The sequence below is a fragment of the Lonchura striata genome, chromosome 8, assembly GCF_046129695.1.
Source record: "Lonchura striata isolate bLonStr1 chromosome 8, bLonStr1.mat, whole genome shotgun sequence".
NCBI classification, from domain to species: domain Eukaryota; kingdom Metazoa; phylum Chordata; class Aves; order Passeriformes; family Estrildidae; genus Lonchura; species Lonchura striata.
This window is the reverse complement of record NC_134610.1, coordinates 12368030-12390457: the sequence shown is the minus strand read 5'-3', so window position 1 is coordinate 12390457 and position 22428 is coordinate 12368030. Positions and strand designations below refer to the sequence as shown.

General features: G+C 40.9%; 1 protein-coding gene across 3 annotated transcripts in view; it reads left to right on the top strand.

Moving 5' to 3' along the window:
• The window catches only part of RALB (RAS like proto-oncogene B), a 47721-nt gene extending 35041 nt beyond the window's left edge, over window positions 1–12680 (top strand). For all 3 annotated transcript variants that reach the window (XM_021526133.3, XM_021526132.2, XM_021526134.3), the window contains exons 2-5: window positions 1765–1922; window positions 3013–3221; window positions 6000–6177; window positions 8265–12680. In XM_021526133.3, coding sequence (XP_021381808.1) covers window positions 1809–1922; window positions 3013–3221; window positions 6000–6177; window positions 8265–8384 — 621 coding nt within the window. In that variant the 5' untranslated portion in view covers window positions 1765–1808 and the 3' untranslated portion in view covers window positions 8385–12680. The remainder of the gene's footprint in view (window positions 1–1764; window positions 1923–3012; window positions 3222–5999; window positions 6178–8264) is intronic.
• The last annotated feature ends 9748 nt before the right edge of the window (window positions 12681–22428 follow it).

Genomic DNA, 22428 nt, shown 5'->3' with positions numbered 1-22428 from the left:
CTGTGTGTGTAGCAAACAGGTATGAGTAAAAAACTCTGCATGGAAAAATACTTCTGCTCAGATGTTTGAAAATGCTGTCCTGAGGGCACTTCTTGATTGTTGGCATGTTTGTTCTTGTATGCATGAGTAAATGAGAACTTTGTTTGATTTGTTGCTTTTCAGAACATCCAAGTCATGACAAGGGGGAAAAAATAGTCACTATCAGTGTACTCTAAGGGCAGTTGTCCAGACTGGTCATGGAATTGTCAGTCTCAGAATGCAGGGCACGTAAACTGGATTGCATGGAGCAAACTGCTTTCAGGGGGAGGTTTGGACTGGACAGTATCCAAAGGTCCCTTTCCAAGCTAAATAATCCTATGGCATGTTTGTAGGCTGACAATCTCTTAGTCTCTTGTTAATTTTGTTTAGGCCAGCTGGTTGTCCTGAAGTATATTTTCCAATTTACTACTCAGTAACTTCTACTGTTGTCCTTGTGTTTCCATACAGTAGCACTTGCTGATGTGGCAGTTGCAGTGGTTTTCTAGAATAATTGTGTCCAGGTAAATTTGAGACTCCTGGTAGGTCCATTGCTTCTGTGCTTCTGGAATAAAGCATGCTGCTGTAAATCAAGTCTGGTACAGCCACTTTCTATAGCAGTATTTTCTGAATGGTCTGCTGGTCTCCTTACAGCTCTCTGCCAGGATATAAACAGCTGGAGTCCTTTGTTCTTGTGTCCAAGGGCACAAGAATCTCTATCCTGCCATCTACCATATACACATAATGTATCTCAAATATTTATATTTGGATTTTTTTTCTGTGTGGGAATCCTGACTGGTTATACATCTTTGTTTCACTTATTTCTGCTTTTGTCTTCTGTGTGCTGTCCTCAGAGATGCTGCTGTGTGCTAATCAGCATGGCAGCTGCTGCTTATTCTTCTGGTACAACTACCGTGTCCAGCTACTCATAAAAAACCCAACCAACCAAAAAAAAAAAGGCAGTATTATTTTTAAGGAGCCTCCAGTATTTAATTACTAGGTTCTCATAACACACAAACAGAGGCTTGTTAACTAGGGCTTGTTTATTGAAGCTTACTCCTTTATGGCTTAGCAACATCAGGAGAAGAATAGGAACTGTGATTTTTTTTTTCTTTTTTGTAAAGCTGGATTTTTTTTTTTTTCTCTAAGCAAATTAGATTTGCAGCATCAAAAGGCAGGAAGAGTGTAAAATAAATGGAAATGTCATGTCATGAGACTTTCTGCTAGAAGTTTTTGCAACTTGTTCCTGCCAATTTATTGTGTATCTCTGCTGTTTTCTTAGCCTACATAGGGAGAAGATCAAAAGCCAGATTTCTGCCTATAAGCAGATCTAAGGCATAGCTGTATCAACATTAAAGAAATACTTCAGAAAGGTGTAATGCCTTATAACAAGAACAATAAAAAACACTTAATTTCATATCTTTTGAGAAAGAGTAAGTTTTTCTTTAGAAACTGCTCTAGACACTAGTTTTTTAGACTGGGTTTTCAAATTAAGAGTAGCTGGTTAGAAACCCTTGGCACCTTTATTAATCATAGTGTTGTCACAAATAGAAGGCATTTGTTTTAATACCTTGCCCTACTCATACTTTAGGCATGGTTTGCATGCCAGTGCATTGGAGTGGCCCATTCTTTAGGCTTTCAGGGCAGGGTTTTAATCTGGTCTTTCAGCACTTGTGAGACACTTTACCTGTATGCTACCCTGATGTCACCAATGCCATGGATGGGTGACTGTGCTGCTTCTCTCTGCAGATCTGATTGGTTGCCTGGCACTTCGTCTGTGGCAAGCAGGGACAATGGCTGCCAGCAAGAGCAAGAACCAGAGTTCCTTGGCCCTCCATAAAGTAATTATGGTTGGCAGTGGAGGTGTGGGTAAATCTGCCCTCACGCTTCAGTTTATGTATGATGAGGTAAGTAACTTCAGTTCAGCTTCTGTAAAGCACAAATTCATATGGCTTGCTAAGCATTTTTTTGTGGGACAGGGGAACTAAATGTGATGAGCAAAAGACCTGATGACCCAAGTGGCAGGAGCAGGATGTAGAAAGGTGGAAGATGTGTCCTCTGGGAACATCTCTGGCTAAAGGTGACAAAATTGATGCTTATTTGTGAAAGAACTGTCTTCAGAAGTCATGCATAATGTATGGGTGCTTGTGTATAGAAGCTGTTACTACTTGGAGTTGAACTTTAATTTTGTAATTTAGGTCAGTTAAGGCTGAAGTGAGAAGTAAACATGCTAGCTCATTCTGAGCCCGGTGATGAAGTAAGCGTGTTCATAGCATGAATTCTTCCATACTGGTATACAGGCAGTTAGATTAAGCAGCCCACACTAGTATGTGAAGGAATACATCCTGTAGTTCAAAAGTTAGTATTTATCTATAGGTTGTCCACACATACTATAGTAGTGTATCTGAACAGCTGTTGTAGTCATTAATGAAAGCCAGCCAGCTTAATTGGGCTTAATTGTTGTGTTATGAGGCTGAGAAGCTCTTTACCTCTTTATTTCTCCACTGGATGTGTGCTGTTGAACTGGCAGTGGCTTTGTGGATCTGATCAATACTGAATGGACTAAAGTATGTGTCTGTGTAATTATGAAACAGGCCTTCGTGTTCAGCAGCTGGATGCTTTCATCCACACCTGTTAAAAGTTCAGATACCTGTTCCTGAAGTATATTCAAATGCATTTTCTTAAAGTGGGAGATCTAGATAATGGCAACACATTGCTGGTAACTTATACTGCAACTCTGTTCGTATATTGTACTGAAGTTGCTGACAGTATTTTGTGTAGCAAAACTTGACTAGGCAAATTGGCTCTTTGATGTATTAAGGGCTTAAATAATTTGCTTTTAATAGTAACACTAAAAAAAAGTGGTGGAACTTAGTGGCTGACTGAATTATGAGAAGGTTTTGGGGAATTTAAATGTCACTGAAGTGAAAGAAGGAAGATGGACAAATAGTGAGACTGTTTGACAGTAATTCTAAACACTGATCCCTTTCTTGTCAGTTTGTAGAAGACTATGAACCTACCAAGGCTGACAGCTACAGAAAGAAAGTAGTTCTGGACGGTGAAGAAGTTCAGATAGACATTCTGGACACAGCAGGACAGGAGGATTATGCAGCTATCAGAGATAACTATTTCCGCAGTGGAGAAGGGTTTCTTCTTGTCTTTTCAATAACAGAGCATGAATCCTTCACAGCAACAGCAGAGTTTCGGTGAGTAGTTTCTCTCCTAGCCAGGGGAAGTTATCCAGTTCCTGTGCAGCTCTGACAACTCTGCCTAAAAGCTACACCTCTTTATTCTTTGTCTATTACCATTTAATCAATAAGAGTGACACCTGACCATTTTTCTCTCAGTAACTGATAACCTAAACCGCAGTATTCAGCCTCTGGCTTTAGTCATCTTTGTGCCTGCAACTTATGAGTACACCATGCCAGCAGCAACTTCAGGCAAGTAACAGATTCTTGGACTCTTAAAACAGGCATATTCCAGCCAATTTTCAGTCTTCATGGATGTGAAGTTTAATTATCTTAGAACAGTACTTCTGGAATTAAATCTGTCTTTTGGCCCGGTTTCAGACACAGTATTGCTTACTGCTAGAAGCAGGTGCTCTAAGGAAGGGAAGGATTAGCTTCCACTCTCAGGTATGGATTGATGCCAAACAAGGGTTGGCAGCCAAGCATTGCTATTGTAGGCAGATGTATTCCTAGAAAGACACAGGGTACTAGTAAGCACTTCAATTTTTCTTCTTGGGATTAGCAGTTCTGATCTAAAAATTGGCACCAGATTGACCACAGAAACTGCTTGTGTCATTTGGGGGGTAGATAGAAAAGGATTTAAACCACTACTCTGGCTTTAGAATCCATGTAGCCACATTCTTCAGGGCAAGTGTTCTAACTCTTTTTGATAATACCTGTTGCCTCAGTAGAAGGTAAACTGGAGATCGCCTGGAACAGCTGTATAACTTTAAGGAAAACTTCCCAAAGCATAGGGAAAGTTTAAGAGTGCCTTATGCTTGTCAGAATAAAAGCTCTTAATCAGTCTGCCTTACGTTCCCTTTGCTTCAGTGGTACAAGTTTAACAGATACTAACTGTAATGGAAGTGCTGTAGCTGAGGGCACTTATTTCTAGGTTTTCCTTAAAGCTAAGGCAAACCCTCCTTGCACTCCCGAACTTAACATATCATAATACTCTTTCAACAAGAGTGGAGGACCACAAAATCTTTCATGAGGTATAAAAATACTGGTCCTTCTTCACATAATACTTCTATGACTTTGTTCTGCTTCAGAAGGCTGACAGTCATGGGACACACAAGCAGAGCTCAGTTTGCTCTAACTGCAGCTCTGAAAGGAGCCAACAGTTTAACTGTTACAGGACTGTGAAACTGAGTACTAGGACTCTTCCTAATGTAAGATGGAAGAAAAGGTCAGGTAGCACTCAAAGAACACAAAGAAAATGAGACAAGCAGAAGCACTTGGTTTTGGCTTATGTGCCTAAGTGAAATATAATGTTAAACCCAAAGTTTAAGGCTTTGAATGAAAGAGAGTAGGAGTATTTATCTTGGCAGTTTTGTTTTTTTTTTGTCAGACTTTTGTAACTCAGTTAACGGTGTGTTGGTTCAAGATTCCAGCACAGCAAAACAATGAAAAAGTAATGCTAGCCCTGAAGATGGGCAAGAAGGGCATAAGAGTTTTGTAATGCAGAATCTCCTACTTTTCAATGGTTCAGAAGTAAAACAAATAGTGAAATTAGTTAAATGGAATATTTAGGCTGACATGCAAGAACCAGCTCCTTGGTCCCGGAAGGAGTGTGGAATGGGTAGTACAAGTAACCAGCATCCCAGGCCAAACTGCAGAGTGGTATTATTTGCTGCCGAGCAAAAGGTTCCAGAATTCTAATGCTATGGGAAAGTTGCATACTGAACAAATGATAGGTTTGTCTTTAAACCCTAGCTCTCCTGCTGATGCTATGTATTCAGTGTTTGCTTTCAGTGCCTCTTTAATCTGAAAATGTGTGAAGATACAGTTAAATGCAACAGCAGATTGTCTGCTTCAGTGTTAATGCTATTTTAGAGTCTCATGTACTCTCCATACATTGTTATTTTGTAGATGGAAAATGCAGGCATCTCTCTTTGGGGAGATGAGAGGGCGTAGCACTGTGCTCATGCCTTGTTTACGTCTTTATAGCTATTTAAAAATAGTTTAGAGTGGTAGAGTTCTTCCAGCATCCTAGATGGACAGCAGGATGTGTCAGTCTGGTTTCAGATTGTGTTTTACCCAGTACAGACTGAGACTAGTATGCAACATCACTCCATCTCCTTTCCTAGACACTGGTACATCCTCTTAGCTTGACAGGTTAATGCTGGCAGTTTGAATATCTTCCTGGAGTCTGTGAAGGAGAAAGGCTGCAAGCATTTTAGTTCAGAATTGTGTAGTAACTCTCTCCTTTGGGTAAAGTTTAGGTAGCCATTAGGAATGATCTCTGCCAGGCCTGTTTGCGACCTACTGCCTTGGCAAAGACTTGATGTTGCCCAGACCTATATAGAGATGTGATGCAGACTGTGAATTAAAGATGGTGACTGAATGCCAAGGTGGAACTTGGCAAACATGGCACTTGTACTCTTTTTCCTCATTCAGATGTGAACTCCTGCTGCCAGTTGCTCTTCTGCCATACTCTTCTTTCCTAGAACCTGATTACTCACTAACTAAATGGTAAAACTGCCTTCCTGCAAGTGTGAGGCTTTCAATAGTGTAATTGTAAAGCCTATAGCATTACTAATCTTGGAATAATTTTAAAATGTGAGGCTTTCAATAGTGTAATTGTAAAGCCTATAGCATTACTAATCTTGGAATAAAGTGTGTGTCCAACGGCCGGGAAAAGTCCAGTTGTAAGCACTAATAATGTGTAGACCACTTGATCCACTCCACATAAGTGTGGGAGTTTTGTTGCTGCTACTAACACAGATATTTTTATTTGAATACCTCATGTATTAGGGAACAGATCCTGCGTGTGAAGGCTGAAGAGGATAAAATCCCTTTACTGGTAGTGGGAAACAAATCTGACTTGGAGGAGCGCAGACAAGTGCCTGTAGAAGAGGCTCGAAGTAAGGCAGAAGAATGGGGGGTGCAGTATGTAGAAACCTCTGCCAAAACTAGAGCAAATGTAGATAAGGTAAGAGAAATGACATCTGCTCAATTAGATCATCGCTACTTGTTTAGTAGCTGACTCTTGCTGGGACAAAAGCAAGTCTACAGTTTGGTTTCTGAAAGCCTAGTTTATTAAAAAAAAACAAACAAACAAAAAAAAGAACTTAAGCACATACCTAGCTTAAGGGAACCTGAGATCTGGAACAAGTTCATGCTATTGTCTTGTTTTAACTGTACCTGAACCAATAGTTTTAAAATAATACTTTGGGTAAATGGTTCTAAGGATTCTGTAAGTATGTTATTTTGTTTGTAAAGTGTGTCCTTCTAATAACACCAATAAATAACAAGCTATGGACAGCTAGAAATTGTTCCCCCTTCCCTATAAAGCTACACATAGTGTGGTTAATCTTAAAAATTTTATTCTTGTTTTCTGCCAAGACTGCTTTCATCTGTGAGAAGAATTTTTTGTTGTGTCCTCTCCTGTTTTTACTTGTCCTTGTGATGTAGGACAGTTATTTTCTTGTTATTCTGCTGCTGGTTTATCTCATAAACAGTGGTGGTGGGATATTCTAGAAGAGAAATTAATTATGACTATGGAGTGTTTGTCCTATATAGAGGACAAATCAACTTCAGTCATCCCCTTTATTTTGTTTGTAGTGAGGAATTCTTGAAGAAAATGGTGCCTTTTTACTTCACCAATTCATGGAAGATGATATGAAATTACTGTTTGCACACTAAGGGTTCCAAATGTGTCTTATTAATATGCATCTGTTTAAAGATTACAACTTGTAAGCAATTTTCTCTTTGGATAAAGATCACTTGCAGCTAGCTGTACTCTTCTGGACAGCTTCCTGTTCTTCTATATTAGTTCACTAGTGGAAATGCTGTTGGTGCAGAAGTTACTCCTTCTCTCATTAAAACTACAGTATATGAAACTCCTGAATTGAGATGTCTTGATTTAAAGATTGTGGCATAATTTCATTTTGGTGAAGTCACTGTCAGTTGCACAAACTGGGTGGTGTAGTGAAACATGGATATTTAGACTTGCTTTTTCCTATAAGCATCTCATATTACTAATGAATGGCTAGCCAGTTTTATATTTAGACTAGTTTTCTGATCAGTTGGGATTAACAGCAGTGCAGCTGTGTGTCTGGAGTGTACTAGCATGGTGATCTAGATTTGCTGTTACAGGTCTTCACTGGATAGCTCATGTGGCATACTGGTTATCCTCTGTGTAAGCACTGTTAGGTGCATTGAACAACAAGATATTTCTCTTTGTGGTGATTGTGTGTTAGTACTGTGGCAGAATAAAAAAAAACTCTAAGTGGGTTTTGAATTACAAACAAAGCTACTTTTGACCAGTAGCATGGTCTTGTTTCCAAGTATCAAAGGTTTGAGAAGTCTCTGTTTGGAAAAAAAACACACTTTAGTTCTACAGAGTGATGCTAAACTCTTATTCTGTAATCATAAAAATAATTTTAAATAATAAAAATATTTTAAAATAATCCTAAAAGTAAATACCCAGTGACTGTACAGCAAAACAGCTCTTGCATCTTAAGTGGTATGTACCTAGGCATCAGGAATACAGGGGTGAAATTGCCTAAGTTTTAGATGAAAAAATTAGAGAGACATGAAAGGAAGCATGACTTTCTCTGAATTTTTCTTAGAACATAATTTTGAGAATTTTTTGTGCCCTGTCACTTGAATGCTGCACCTTTGTAATTATAGACCAAACAGAATAGTAACTGCATAGAAAAGACTGGACTAACTGATTTTCAAAGTTAACAGCACTGGAAATGCTTGCTGGGCACAGACAAATGTTCTCATGAGCTCTGAATGCTGCTTTTGTGCAAGAATGGTACTTAAAAAATCCCTTAAAACTGGGCTATTGAATTTTTTGATAACCAGGTAAGATTGTGCAGCTTTTTGTCACTGCTTGGCACACTACATAATTCTGATGTTGAATTTGTCACAGGAATCTTAGTCTAGACTTACTTCTGCTGTGTTGAGTACAGTGTGGTTCTACATCTTTATTTGCTGATGAATACAGTCATTTTTATCTGCTTTCTGAAGGCTGATGTTGTTTAATCTTTCTCTGTTTTTCCCTCCTAGGTATTCTTTGATTTAATGAGAGAAATAAGAGCAAAGAAAATGTCAGAAAACAAAGACAAGAATGGCAAGAAAAGTGGCAAGAACAAGAAAAGCTTTAAAGAAAGATGTTGCTTACTGTGATGCTTTGGAACTGTAAATATCTATCTACAGCTGGCACGGATAAAATACCACTAAGGATATAGGGCTGGATTCATGAAAGGAAGTCTGTATTGACTCCCTTATCTTTTGCTTTGCATATCACACCTTCAAAATGTGAAAACAACTTTGCAACCATTTCCAGTATCCAGCAAAACCTTTGCCTCCTTAAACTGAAATGGGCTCCATCTTCCAACTTTCAAAACTAGAAATGGTTTCAGAACTACAATCCTTCTGCTTGGTTACACAATGTACTTTTGTATTAACTTCCTTCTAATGTTTCTCTTGAACCTCTATTGGCCTTAACCAGCACAGCTGTTCAGGTTCAAACACTTTTTCCTGCTGTTGCTGCCCTCCTTGATGGTGCAAACTGCAGAAAGGCTAGATGATACCTTGTATAGGGTTTGAGTCTACATCTTAGTTGTCACTGATATTTCTTACACTGAAATCTGCTGACTTCCTCCCCACACTCCATGTAAGAAATAGCAACTGACAGTTGAGAATCAACTCAAAACAAACTTTCTTCTGTGTTCTTTTTAGTCAATACAGCATTCATGAATCAAGCCTATGGACTCAATTCAAACTTATTTAGGAAATGCAAAAATTGATATTTAAATACAGGCTAAATGCATTCCCTGCTGGGGTCTGTCTTCTCATCCTTAAATTAGTGATATGGGGTGAGAAAATGACTGTAAGCCTTTCTTCAAAAGGAATAGTATTATCACCATCTCCCTGAAATGCTCTCCTGGGTTTCTTCCATGTATTGTCTTGACTCAATTACACTCTACATCTATCATCCTTCCCTTCCCTTGTACTGGAATAGTGGAAATAGGTGTTGATTTAATCAGTTATGTTTATATTGGAACACTTGTGATGATAATGTTGGAACGTGAGAACATCTGCATCTGTCTCCTGTCTTGCTGAAGATGAAAATGCTGAATAAGGGTGGGTCCCGTCACAAAATCATGACCTGGAATAGGTGAGGCATATATGTTACCTCTCAATGATTAGCTGGCGAGTTAGCTGTATGGTGTCAAAAAGCAAATGAAGTTAAGCAGTTGCCACATCTATTACTCACTGTTCCTGATGCACAGCAACCTAGCACATGGTGAGTTTTGCTGTCAGTTATGCAGTGGTGGTCATGTCTGCTCAACAAAAACAGTCTAGAAGTGGAAAAGTCAATACATAGCAGGTCCTGTTGTCATCTGAATGAAATGAACTTTCTGATGCAGTTTAAATGAAGTGCAGTTGCCAAAAATCACTTCTGTCACTGTGGAAAAGAACTCTCTTCTGGTTGTGGAGTTTCTCAATGAGTTATGGCTATCTTCTGCCTCCACGGAGTAGACAAACTTGGAGAGTAGCTGTATCTTGCTGGTAACTGGATGCTTAAAACACAGTTGCTTGGTGAAAGTAATTTAAATGGTTGTTCAATGAAGCTCACTGCAGCACTAAATTTACTAATGGTGTTTCTTCCTGAGATGGAGTAGTGAATACTGTTCAGTACTTAGTGTTGTAATTTGAAGTTGAAAAATATTTTTGCACGTGTACTAGATTGCTTTTGTGCATTCCATCTCTGAGCGTTGAAAAAAGTAAGGCATGATCTATATCAGAACCTCTGTTGACCTGAGGTTTCACAGGGACTTATCACAAACTCATTGTCTTCCATAACTAGTTCATCTTGTCAGGCAACTCACTGGATTGGGGAAACTGTACTAAATAAAAGGTGCTGTAATCTTCATTCTTGTAAAATTAAATTCCTTCTTTGATACTCTTATCTTGTATGGGCAGAAAGAAAGGTTAACCAGGTCTGGAAATGCTTCTCTGTGAACAGTATTAATTGTGAACAATTAATTGTGAAGTTGGCTTTGGAATGCCCAATAGTCTTTTGAAGTAGAAGCTGGAAGCCTGCTGGCTTACAAAAACCTCTCACTTGAGCTGTGTCACCTGTGTCTAAAGCCCAAGCACCTAATAGGACACTGGAAGCTGTAATACATCTAACAAATTTTCCTCTTGAACTTCCATGGATAAAAGTCCATTTCTGACTATAATGTGCATACAGCAAATGAATGTCCTCTTCTGGAGGAAGGCAACTCAGTTTGGTTTTAGTAGAGACTTAAAAGTTAAGTCTTTAATTAACCGAAAGGATAAACAACACTTGAGTTTGCATTACAAGCTTATCTAGGTCAAGCCCCTCCAAGGTGGGTTGTAAAATGTGTATAACACAATTGAATAAACTGTCCTTGCTGTATGAATGAGTTCAGCAAAGCTCACAATGAGTAACTCAGTTATGTTGGCTCAAGAGACTTGCATGCCTTGACCTTTGATCTCTATAGTCTTAAAGTATCTGACAGTATTTGATAGGACAGAATTATTTCTTCTCAGAACAGCGACTCTCTCACTGGTGTTCTTAGAGTCCATGTGCTGTTTCCACTCAGGTTATTTTTTTTCTCCAACTGATAAAGCTATGCCACTGAGGTAGACTTACCTGGAAGGAGGTGCTTGCTGTTTCATGGCTTGATGCTGCATCTCTTGGTGTTCTGTTCTTGTCACATGCTTCAGAAGGACTAGGCCTGGAGACTAAATAAAGCAGCTTTTCAGTTTTCCTCTTTCTGTACTTGCGACAAACTCAGTTTAACTTGCCAGTTTCAGCTGAAAACACAATAAACAAAGCAGCTACTTTGGAACAGTGCACAGCAAGCTTTCTGACTTGTACCAGAAAGGCAATAAAACTGGTCCCCTGGAACTGAAATCCTGTTGTCTCCACCTCATGGTAGAAGTGCCTGAATGTAACCTTCTGAATAGGGGCAATATGATTTGGGGGTTCTTGAATGGATTCCAGGTGTGCTTCACTGGACATCAATGGATATCACCATGAGGTGGGTTGAGTGGAGTGACTATAACATGGCACAGCATCCTGTGAGTGTGAATGGAGCTTTGAGTAACTGGGGATCAGGTACATCAAATAAGGGATCACTTTGGCAGCAGGGGGTGTGTGGCTTCCTGCTGGCCCTGCTGTGTAGCTGAGGAGACTGATGGCTGGATTGAAGCTGACATATTGTATCAGCCTGTGCACGTTGGGTAATTGAAATCTATGGCTTCTCTTTGTTGGTATAATGTGCTCTTAAATCATTCTGGAGCATGTCTGTAGGCAAGTAACTGGATATTTGCAGCTGGAGATCATGCAAGACTTGACTATGCACTTGCACTTAAGCATTCAAGTATTATTCTTGCGCAACAGCTTAACATGAAGTCAGGGAACTGTTTTCTGCTACGTGCAATCTTCCATATGTGGCTTAGTGTCAAGTGCTCCAGTTTTCCTTCTGGTTTGAGCAGAGCAAACAAGCCCCTGTTATAAAAAGGTCTAAGTCATTATATGAAAAAAAGGACTCTGGGACTGCAAAGGGAGACTTGACTCTTGCAGAGGAGCGTCTCTCCAGGTGGGAGTAGAGATGCAGCAAGAAGTGTGTTTTCAATTACTTGTGCCATATGTGTTCTTTTACAGACTGACACACCTCTACTGCAGTTTCTAGGGGAACACTTGGCTTGATTGGGAGAAAGATGTATGCATATATTTAGTGGGCATTAAACTTCAATAAGATGTTGATAACCATCTGAAGTTCCAGTTGAGTCCTATCTGGCTTAAGTATAATGCTTAAGAATACTACAGGTCCAAGGTACAAAACTGCAATCTGGAATGCAGTAAGAGGTATGTAGGGGGGATATGCATCTAACTAAATGCTTACCCAGATCTTTTTTAAAAGCTTTTCAAAGCATTAACCCAGTTCTTAGGCCTGACAGGTCTATCAATTCTTGCTCAAAAAGAGGATACTGTTATCAGTTCAGCTCAGAGCTTATGTAGACAGAAGCTTTCCTTAATTGCTAGAAGCATATGTTGCAGTGTTCACCTCCTGTTGACTTCATAGTTGGGAGAAGGAGGGAAGAGGAACAAATAAAAAAGCTATGATTTTCACCGTAATCTCCACACTTCATGGAAATGGCAGGTGTTCCTCTTGGGAGGGGAAGGTGTTATCTCTAACACCAAGTGAGAAGTTTAGTGTAGAGGAAGTGATTGTGATTGCAAGACTTAATGAAACTGCCTCTAAACTATGTATGCTGTACTATACTATGTAAATTCTTATTTTTTTCCTTACATAGCTTCAGAGCTTTGTCTCTAACTTGCACAAACATTTTTAATGTCTGTAAAACTGGTCACTTTTCATTATCATGCTAATACAACTGATTTGTATTACTATTGATAATAAAAAGAAAAAATGAGCTTCATATTTGTTTGTTATTGATTTTTACAGCATTCTAAAAGCATACCTAATCTCCACATTCTTGAATGAGCCAGCCACTGATTTTCAGTGTCAGTAACTAACCTTTCTATCAAATATATAACAAGATTATATTGCAGACTATGGGAGGGGAGGAAGAGGTGACTGAGATACTCATCATTGGCTTTCTGAAAATGATGTGCATGTTTTTCAGGACTGAATTGACATAGTTTGATTCATTCACAGTTAATTTTCCAGAAATTAATTGGATCAGACAGCCTGTATCAACTATATGAATGACAGAGTTGCTTTGTCTTTTCTTCAGGCAATCTTGTACCTTTGAGTAACAGAATAAGCAACATGGTGTGGAAAAAGTAGTCCTTAGTCATTTGAGTGTGCCAGACTCCATTCTCTATGTAGGTCTGTGGTGAATTAACTGCAGGAGAGAAGCTGAGATGCTTCTGAGGCAGAATGGCTCAGGACAGACTCACTGCTCTCTAATGCTACTTAATTTGGAGTGGCAGAACAATGGGATTCAAAGCAAACTTTCAGGCAGTTTCTGCCACCACTGCTGTACAAGTTGGAAGTGGAACATTCTCTAGCTGATGACTTCTGGCCAAGGACTACAGCAATTTACATAATCTTGTTTACATGGTGCTTGCCTGGTGTTTGCCCCTGTGTTTCTGATTGCCACGGTGGTTTATGTTGCTCTCCTTCCCAGTGGAGTAACTTTAAAATACTCTGTGGCAGAGAAAGGGTAGCATGGAAAGTGTCGTGTAGGAGGCAGGAGAGGGTTCTGAGCACGGTTGTGTTACACTGCTATACCTAAGGCCCAGATTAGCACTTTTTCTTCAGATAGTCTGCAGATGCTTGTGAGGAACAGGCTTGCCTTTGGTTGCAGCAGAATGAAACAGGAGGATGATGACTTGTACATAGCTTGGCCTCCTGCCTTTGTGTTTGCCTGTATTCTGCCCCAACCAGAACATTTTAGCATGGTTCTGTAAGTGCTGACAATTCCTGGGATGGTATAGGCACCTCTTCCTGAGAACTGCTGGCTCCATCTTGTGGATTTAGGAGTTAGAAGCTCTGCTGTGGAGAGGGGCTGGCTGTTTAGCATGCTCAGACGAGCAGACAAGTTACTGCTATTTATCTGCCACCTGAATTACATGCAGAAATCCACACTAGCTAGATTCTTCTGGTTTTGTTGCTTGGCTGTATTATTCTCTCATGCGGTATGAGACTTTGTTTTAAAATTAAATTTTCCTTTTGCATGCAAATGCTAATGTTAAATCTTGCCTAAACATTCTTCCGTGCAGCAAAACACCCAATTTCTCATGAGGATGGTGGATTTACGTTTTCTCTGGCATTAAACCAGTTTGCCTTGCAAGTGTAAGTTTGTTCTGCTTGCTGCACACTGATTTGCATGCCTGAAAGAATACTTATTGTTCCCTGAGACTGTGCAGTACTTCACTAAATGTTTTGTTTCTATGGGTGACTGAAGATGCTGGGCTTTCTTTGAAATATAAAGCCTTAATATGGGGGTGGGGCAGAGAATATCCTATTTATTTTTTTTCCTGGGCCATAGTCTTTTCTCCCCCAAAATACTCACTGTCTGTCATGGGAATAGGATCTACTAGGGATATAGCAGCAAATGGCCCCTTATAAGCATTGTAACTCCAAAGGGGGTGGGAACTAAAAAGTTGAGGTGAGATGGGGATCACTTGCCTTCCTGATAGAGTTGATTAATCTTCAGAGTTTACAGTAAGTTCCCTTCAATGAGCTTTGTTTCTTGGCTTTGAGGCAGAATCATGTTTTTGATATAATCAGAGTTTATGGAGTTTGTTTTTAAAGATGGTGTTTGGGGTATTGGAGGCTTTATGCATGTTAGCTTCATAGGCCAAATACCAGAATTCAAGGACAAACTTGTGCACACGTAGCATTGAGAGACAAGGAAAGTTACTCCCTACGGTTTAATAGTGATGTGTTTTTATTCTAGAAAGGAAAACATATACAACAAACTGAACCTGCTGTTTGGATGAGTGTTTCAACCTGTGGTCTGTAAGAGTGCTCTGTAACATGATTACTCTCCCCACAAAATGATGGCATTACAATTCTATACTTGTAAACAAGGAAAACAACTGTGGACTGTGGGAAGGAGCAATTATCTGAAAAAATAGCCAAATTCTTCCTTGCTTCTAAATGAAAACCATCATGGTAACATTGCCCAAGATACCCTGCAGTTTTACTCCTAGAAATTTGGCTCTTCAGTTTTAAAAAGGCTGCTGAAAACCAGAGAGAGATGGTTGTGGTCTGGCACAGACCTCCCTGACAGAAGACTCTTTTCCCAGAATGACAGGCTTCAGAAATCAGATATTAAAACTGTTTCTTGCTTGGAAGTTGGTGCTAAGAAAACCCAAACCTATTAGGTTGCTGGAAAAATGCCTGCAGGATGGACTAGGTGTTTGGCTTTAATTTTCTAGTTTGTGCCCTGGTCATTAGTGTGGAAGAGCCTCTTTCACTCAGAGGTCTCTGCTTTCATTTCTCTATAGCATGCTTGAAGGGTTCAGAGGGTTTCCTAGGTCTGCTTGGGTTCAGGTGCTGAGCTGTGCCACTGTGTGACAAGTCCTTGCATCCCCAGCTATGGTTGGTTGGCTGCCTCATTCCAGCTCTGAAGACTGCAGGACAACAGAATGAATCACGCTATGGGAAGAACAACTAACTACTCACAGAAGGATTATGAGCACTAGGAGAGCTGGATGCTTCAGACTTTGCTAATGAAAGCTGCTTCCTACCTGAAGAACAGCAGCAGAATATGTAATTCACCTACTTCTGCAGTCAGGTTAGAACTTTCTAATGTGGTACCTTGAGTCAAGTCTGCTTGAATGATGACAGTAGTGTACTAAACACTCATGGAGCAGAGGGAAGCACTGTGCCTGCTTGAGTTGTTTTGTCTTTTTTCCCCCTTTCCCTCCCTGAACAGTATGGAGGGAGGAGGGCAGGCAGAGCTTCTCCTGCGTGGGAATAAAGGCCACATTTGCAGCTTTGCCTCAGGAGCTTGAAAAACCATAAGTCAGACCTCCAAAACTGCATTTGGTTTAGAAATAATGAGATGCTTTAGAAAATGAACTTGGAGTTCTCTTTCACAATCTTTTTATTTCCAAGCATTTTGAGTACCCTTGCTTCGTGTTTGCAAGCTTTCTTTCTTCAACAATGATGGCAGAAGTACTTTTTTCAATGAAAACAAAGATGTTCTTATGCTTGCTGATTCCAGCACCTGGGGCATAAATTTTAAAATATTGTGGCATTTGGAGAGAAGTGGAGACAGGACACGCAAACCACTCAACTTTAAGCCCCATTTCTGCTGGGTCGCCATCCTTTCCAGTAGGAATCTGAAGGATTGCAAAAGCCGGAACATAAGGATCCCCTGTTGGTGGTCCCAGTGTCTGTCTTGGCCGCTTGCCAGAAGCCCAAGGGATGCACTTAATTTTCTTTATTCATTAGCATATTTTTAATCAAATCCATCAAACCACAATGTTTCCACATGTCTCTCCCATGGCAGATGAACAAAAATAGGTCAGTGCCCAAATGTACCTTTAACACACTGCAGTTCACTCCTTTTCTATAGTTGCAGTTGGAGGACAGCAAATGACTTGTACTCTGCACCTGGTGAAAACTTGTGATGAAGACTTTGCTTCTCTCCTGAAAGAAGTGAGCACATGGAGTTTGTCCATGACATAAACTGCTTTCCATCCGCTGCCCAGTCAGAGAGCAGAAAGAGCTGTGTCTGAATCCTCTCCAACTTGAAACTAAGTTTACAGCCATTTGTTTAATAGTGAATAATCAAGCAGGTGCAATGTCCAGGGCTGAATTCCCTGGCCCTAATGAAGTTCCAAGACTGCTTACACCTAGTTTAATAACAGGCTTTTACATTCTTGTCACCTGTAACCTACCTTCATATACCTCATGCTGCCAACCCATCTCTAGCCAGGCAAGGAAAATGTTGCAGTGTTGAGATCATGTTCACACTTGCAGCTGAGACGTGTCTTGCCTTGTTTCTTATCTCTGAATTGTTCATAACAAGAGCTAAGTAAAAATTACTCTTCATGTTTTTTACATGAGCTTTCAAAGTTGGTTCTGGGTGGGGTGAATATTGCATCAACACCAAGTTAAAACTTATCTTTTGTTCTTCTTTTTTGGAAAGAAATGGGGATATAAATTCCAGGGAAACAGTCTTCCCTATGAGACACAAATCAGGTAAAGTCAAAGGTATTAAATAGGTTTGGAGTTTTTGAAATGCAAGTGTATGATAAATGGATGTGTGCTTTACTTTGTTTTCTTTCTCTTTTCCTAAAGAGCCTTTCCCAGGACTTCAAATTTAAAAAGCTGATGAACACATATCCTAAATGCAGAAATTGGAATGGACTTGTAGCCTGTTCCTAGCTGCAGAAAAGCTAGGGAAGTGAAAGGTGAAAAGCTCTGCAGCCCCACCTCTCCTGGTAACCCCTTCCTGCTGACAGCACCATCACCCCAGACAGGCTGCAGCAAGTGACGCATGCACAGAGGAAACTCTGCTGCTGGCAGAGCCTCCCTTTCAGTCATCACAGGCTCCTTTGCGGTTCCTCTTGTTTTGGGAAATAACCAGGGGGTGAGGGCAGGAAAGGTGTCTTAGCAATTCTGTTAATTTTGGCTTCCTAGTTAAAGGATTTGGGCACTTCCTGCTGAGAAGGCCTTTTGCATGTATTTGTGTCGGAAGCCCAAAACAGAGCATAACCTCTAAAAGCTGGAAGTCCATAGTGAGAAAATGAAGTTTTCTCTGATGTGCACTAGGTGGTCTCTGCTAAATAACAAAGCATCCCAGTTGTGGGGCTGGGGAGCTGTTTACTCCTGCCTTGTTGCATGCCTGTAATCATTCACAGCAGCAGTCCCATGTTATGGGCAAATACTCTACCAATTTATTGTTCTTCCACTTCTGCTCTAAGTACTCCTTGACAGCTACCAACCACTTGGTTACTTTCAAGTCTTAATACAGACAGTTAATGGTTTGCCTTGTCTAAATTACTTACCCCTGTATTCTTTTATTGTCCTTTGACCATTACTGTTAAACAAGCTCAGCCTTGCTACCTAGACAGAAAATAAGTTCCAGCAGGACTAATTTCACTACAGGCTTAATCCTGCAAGTTTGTCACTTCAAGAGGGAAGAGAGTCACTTGACACATTTACCTCATGATCTCTCTGCTCTCCTGTAGTGCCTGTTTTGTGGGCAGACCTGGGTCTGTACAGAATTTATTGTGCAGGGGTTTGGACTCTGGGGGAGCTGCCTCTGCTAGCATGGCAACGACAGTGATGTTTTAGTTTGGGGGAAGCAGACTTAAAAAAGGTATTGGGCATCACTGGGGAGTGTTGCAATGCCAGTTCTTGACAGCTGCTGCAAATCTTTTCCTTTTGAAGTGATGTTTCCTGAATCGTGCTCTACCTCAGAATGGCAGCCACCAAAACCAAGAGGCAGCTCCTCTGCCTGAACAAGCCATGGGCAACACAGCCTCTTAAATCTACCTTGCTTGGGGGCTGAGGATCCCTTGGGCTTCACAATTTAGGCTCTCTCTTGGCTTTTTTCCATGAACACAGCGTGGGTCCGTTCATGCAAGGGAAAGGCAGGGTGGTTGGCAGCACAGCAGTGTTTTGTATACACTGTGCTCGGCACTCAAAAGGCTAGTGCTGAACATGGGGAATTTCACATGGCTCAATTCCCTTCTGCCCCGGGGAATGTGTATGTCTCTTCTCCCAGCAGAGTGCGCTTACCAGGGTGTGCTTGGTGCCAGGGAGGGGACTGCCTCCATCCTCTTAAAGCTGGCTACATGTGAATTGGCTAGTTCCAAATGTTTTGGCTAGCAGGGTGAGAAGAAGGGAGGCCTGGGCTTGTGGGTCTCTGAACTGTCTGTTTACAGAGTTGTGGGTTCCTGCTCCCTTTGGTCACGAACTAACTCAACTGGAGGCTTGGGGAGTGCTCCTGTCCCAGCACCACCCCATGGCCTGCTCCTTCCGAGAACACCTGAGCTGCCTCTCATCATCCCTGGGATTCCTGTCAGGCAGAAGAGAAGACTGAGCCCAGCTCTTCTTCATGAACTGTTGGACTATTGACTAAATTAAGGTATGAATAAAAATAGCCTACACCCACATCCTCCACCCATCTTGAGCTCTTTTAGAAACAGAGAAGGAAAAAAAATTGTATTTATTGCTGCATTTTTGGACACCTGATCTGGAAGGTGGGCAGACTGAAAACACCTGCTGCACTGAGTCCTTAGGGAAAAAAGTCAGAGATGTTCATCTAGTCATTGTAAGGGACTTAGTCCAAGATGGATGCTGCAGGCTTTACAATGCTCAGAGGCCTTTGGTTTGCCACTAAAGCCAGCAACAGGCACCTGGGCATCTTAAATATATCATCATGGAAGTCACTACCACATCAGATGCTCAAGGTTTCTTTGCATTTTGCTATGACACAAGTGATTTTAACATAGAAAGTCAATTAATGGGGGTAGGAATTCAGCAGCGGCTAAAACCACACATTTCACAAATTTCAAGTTGCTCTAGCAGAAGCTGAATAAGTGTCTTCTGTCTCCTTCAACTTTGTCCTGACCTGCATGCACTTGTGTGAGTGGGAGTGACACTGGGAGCAACAGGGAGTGGACATCCAACAAATGTTTCCCCAAAGTGAAATCTGTGCAACAGCTTTATTTCTCATGATATTTCTTCCAGTAGTTCACCAGGCTGTGGGCAATTTACTTAGTTGCTGTCCAGGAAATGCACAAAAATAGCATGTAATCATAATGATGATATTAAACAAAAGCACTTTTCCTGTGTGACTGCACACCACTGGCAGCTCAAGTGCACATTTTGAGGTGGGGAAATGTCTGTGACCTGAGGATCACCTGAAGCTGAATGAAGCAAGAGCCCTTAGAAATGCAGTCTGAGCCATTGTACCTAGTGCTTAAGCTTTTCTGTCATTATGAAGAGATTATCTTTAAAACACACATACACAAAATATAGGGGTTCTGTGATGCCTAAATAACTGGTTATCTTAATTTTTCTCTACCCTGACATCTGGAAAAAGCTGTGGTAGTACAAAATGCCATCTATTGCTAATTCTTTATGCAGCTCTAGCACCTTTCACCCTGAAGGACCAGACCCCTTGAACTCTGGTCCATGACAACCTTCCCATTCGCCCCGAAAGACCACAGTAAATGAGGTCATCTTAGAGAAGTCCAGCTGTGTGGTAGCAGCTGCTGCCTTATGCTCCCCCAAAGGGAAAGTGGGGCCTGTTTTGGGGTGTGTTGGGACCAACTGAATGCAGGCCTTGCATTTTCTCTCAGTGCCCTTCACTGTTCTTGTAGAGGTGGCCCTGCAGAAGAGGGTCCCAAAGGATGCAGCAGCCAAGTACAGCATCTGATGGAGTGAAAATTTGTGCACAATTCAGAGCAAGTACCAATTTACAATAACCTCTAGTAAAGAGGAACTGTGGAGAATAAAACAACTAATTGGGTCTGTGTCAGGGTGCTTTAGTACCAACGATAAAATTTGGCCAAAGAAATGAAGCTCACACCTTTCTGTTGCACATAAATAAACCAATATTTCCTAGGGATCTTTCACAACCAGTATTGGTGAGGATTTATCACACATAATGTCCAAACCTGAATGCACCTGGCCCCGGTATGGGATCCTTAGTGATTGTTTTTTGGGGTTTGGGTGGTTTTTTAATATTCCATTTTCAGCTGGAAATTACTGATGTGACCAAAGTCCGATTCCTTTCAGCAGTTTCTCCCTTCCTCCCCCCACCTTTTCGCACTCCCTGAGGTCTGACCATCTGGAAATCCTCCTCCACCTCTTCATCATGTGTGAATTTCCACCTAGGGCTGAAAGTGTCACTGTACTAAAGTGTGATGCATTAACACATTGAGGCAGAAAGCAGAGGGGAGTTGGGGATTATAACACTTCATGACCCACTCTGCAGTCGCTCTATGATTTAATCATCTTTATCAGCTTGTATCCTTTTCTTTGTATCCCATATTTTCCCTGTATCCTTTATTTAAAAATTTCCATAATTAAAAAAACCCAGTGCTCTACACAAACACATAGTGTGCAGAATCTTATATTGAGACTAGGATCGACTGAAAAAGGCAAATGTCTCAAGGAAAACATGGCTCACTCAAGCAGTCTGGGGGACCTAGATGCCTCTTTCATAATGAAGCTGAATAATTATCTATATCTCCTGTTGCAAACTTCAGTTTCTTCCTCCCAGCTCTCATGCAGAAATATATATATGTATATCTAAAATGTAAGTAATAAAAATTGTGCAGAAATGAAACAAACTCTGCAAACCAGGTGCCATGTTGGTTTATACTTTTGGTAGAGTGGAATGGAAAATTCACTAATTTGGAAGTCAGTTAGCTGCCTAGCCTTCTTCTAACTAAATACTGAGGCTTATTATGCTTCAAATAAATATATATATGTATTTTGTGGCTTGGTTGCTGTAATCATCTTGGATGTAATAATGTTAGTAGCCTCAGGGCTATATTTATTAAGATTTTAATTTAAAATCTTTCTGTCCTTCAGCATTTAAACAGAGGAAAACCCCATGTGGAGTAGCCAAAAAAAAAAATTCATCCTTTTCTTTTTCATGCATTCCCCTCCCCTAGGCCCTCTCTCTCATCTTTTAAGCAAAAAACCCCAGAACAACACACTTTCCTGTTGCAGCTCTGCACCCTGCTAAGACTTCAGTACCTGTGTATGTTTGTTAGACCCAACGTCTGCTTAACATGATCCGTGGGCTTCTGCTCTTGCCAGCTCTGAAGCAGTGGTTTGTGTTCTTATCTGGTATAATAGTATCAGTATATTTCACAGTAATATTTCCACATATTATAATTTATTCTTAATAATGTTCTTGGTAAGGATCTCAACCACAGCTGTAAACACTGATGGGGCAAGATTATTACTCAGAAATGGCAAAGGGCTGTGGAGAAGTTTGAGGGTTATTCTTTGTTAATAAGCTCCGCCACTTCTGGGAAGATCACGGCAGGGAAATAACAGAACAAGAGGACCCCCTTGTAGCCTGGACAGTGAAAAAGCTGTCACAGTGTAAGTGCTTTTTCACGTGTTTTGGAAGAAATGGCAGAGGTTAGCACCCGAGTCGTACAGCGTTTGCAACCCATTTTGTTTTAATGCCGCAGCATACTCGGGCACTGACTTAGGACTGATGGATAGTAAGCAGGCCAGAAGGTGATTCAGAAATATTTGTTAATAAGCTTCTCCTGTGATTTAGTATGATAGCAGAGGACCTTGCTTGGAGCCAATGTCCGTGCAGCAAACATGGGGGGTGAGGCAGCCTGAACATCGTAGCCAGAGGCCTGCAGAGGCTAAATAGCACTGGGCAGATGAGAGTGAGCCGTGTGGGGCAGCTCTCAGCTGGGCTAAATTATAGAGCTCCACTACGTGTGACAGTGCTACTGCTCTGCCCCAGTGGAAGAGCCTCCTTGCTTGAACTGGGGCACCTTGGTGCTCTTACAGGAGTGCCTTTATCCTGGCCCTAGTAGAAAGTCAAACATATCACAACCATCTTTCAAATCTCACTCTGACATTCTTTTGCAAACAGCCGAACTACACAACAGTTTTCATTTAATATAAGATTCATGGAAACAAAACTGTGCAATTTAACTATGAACAGATTGAAAATTACTTTTGACATACAGCACCAAGGCCATGCT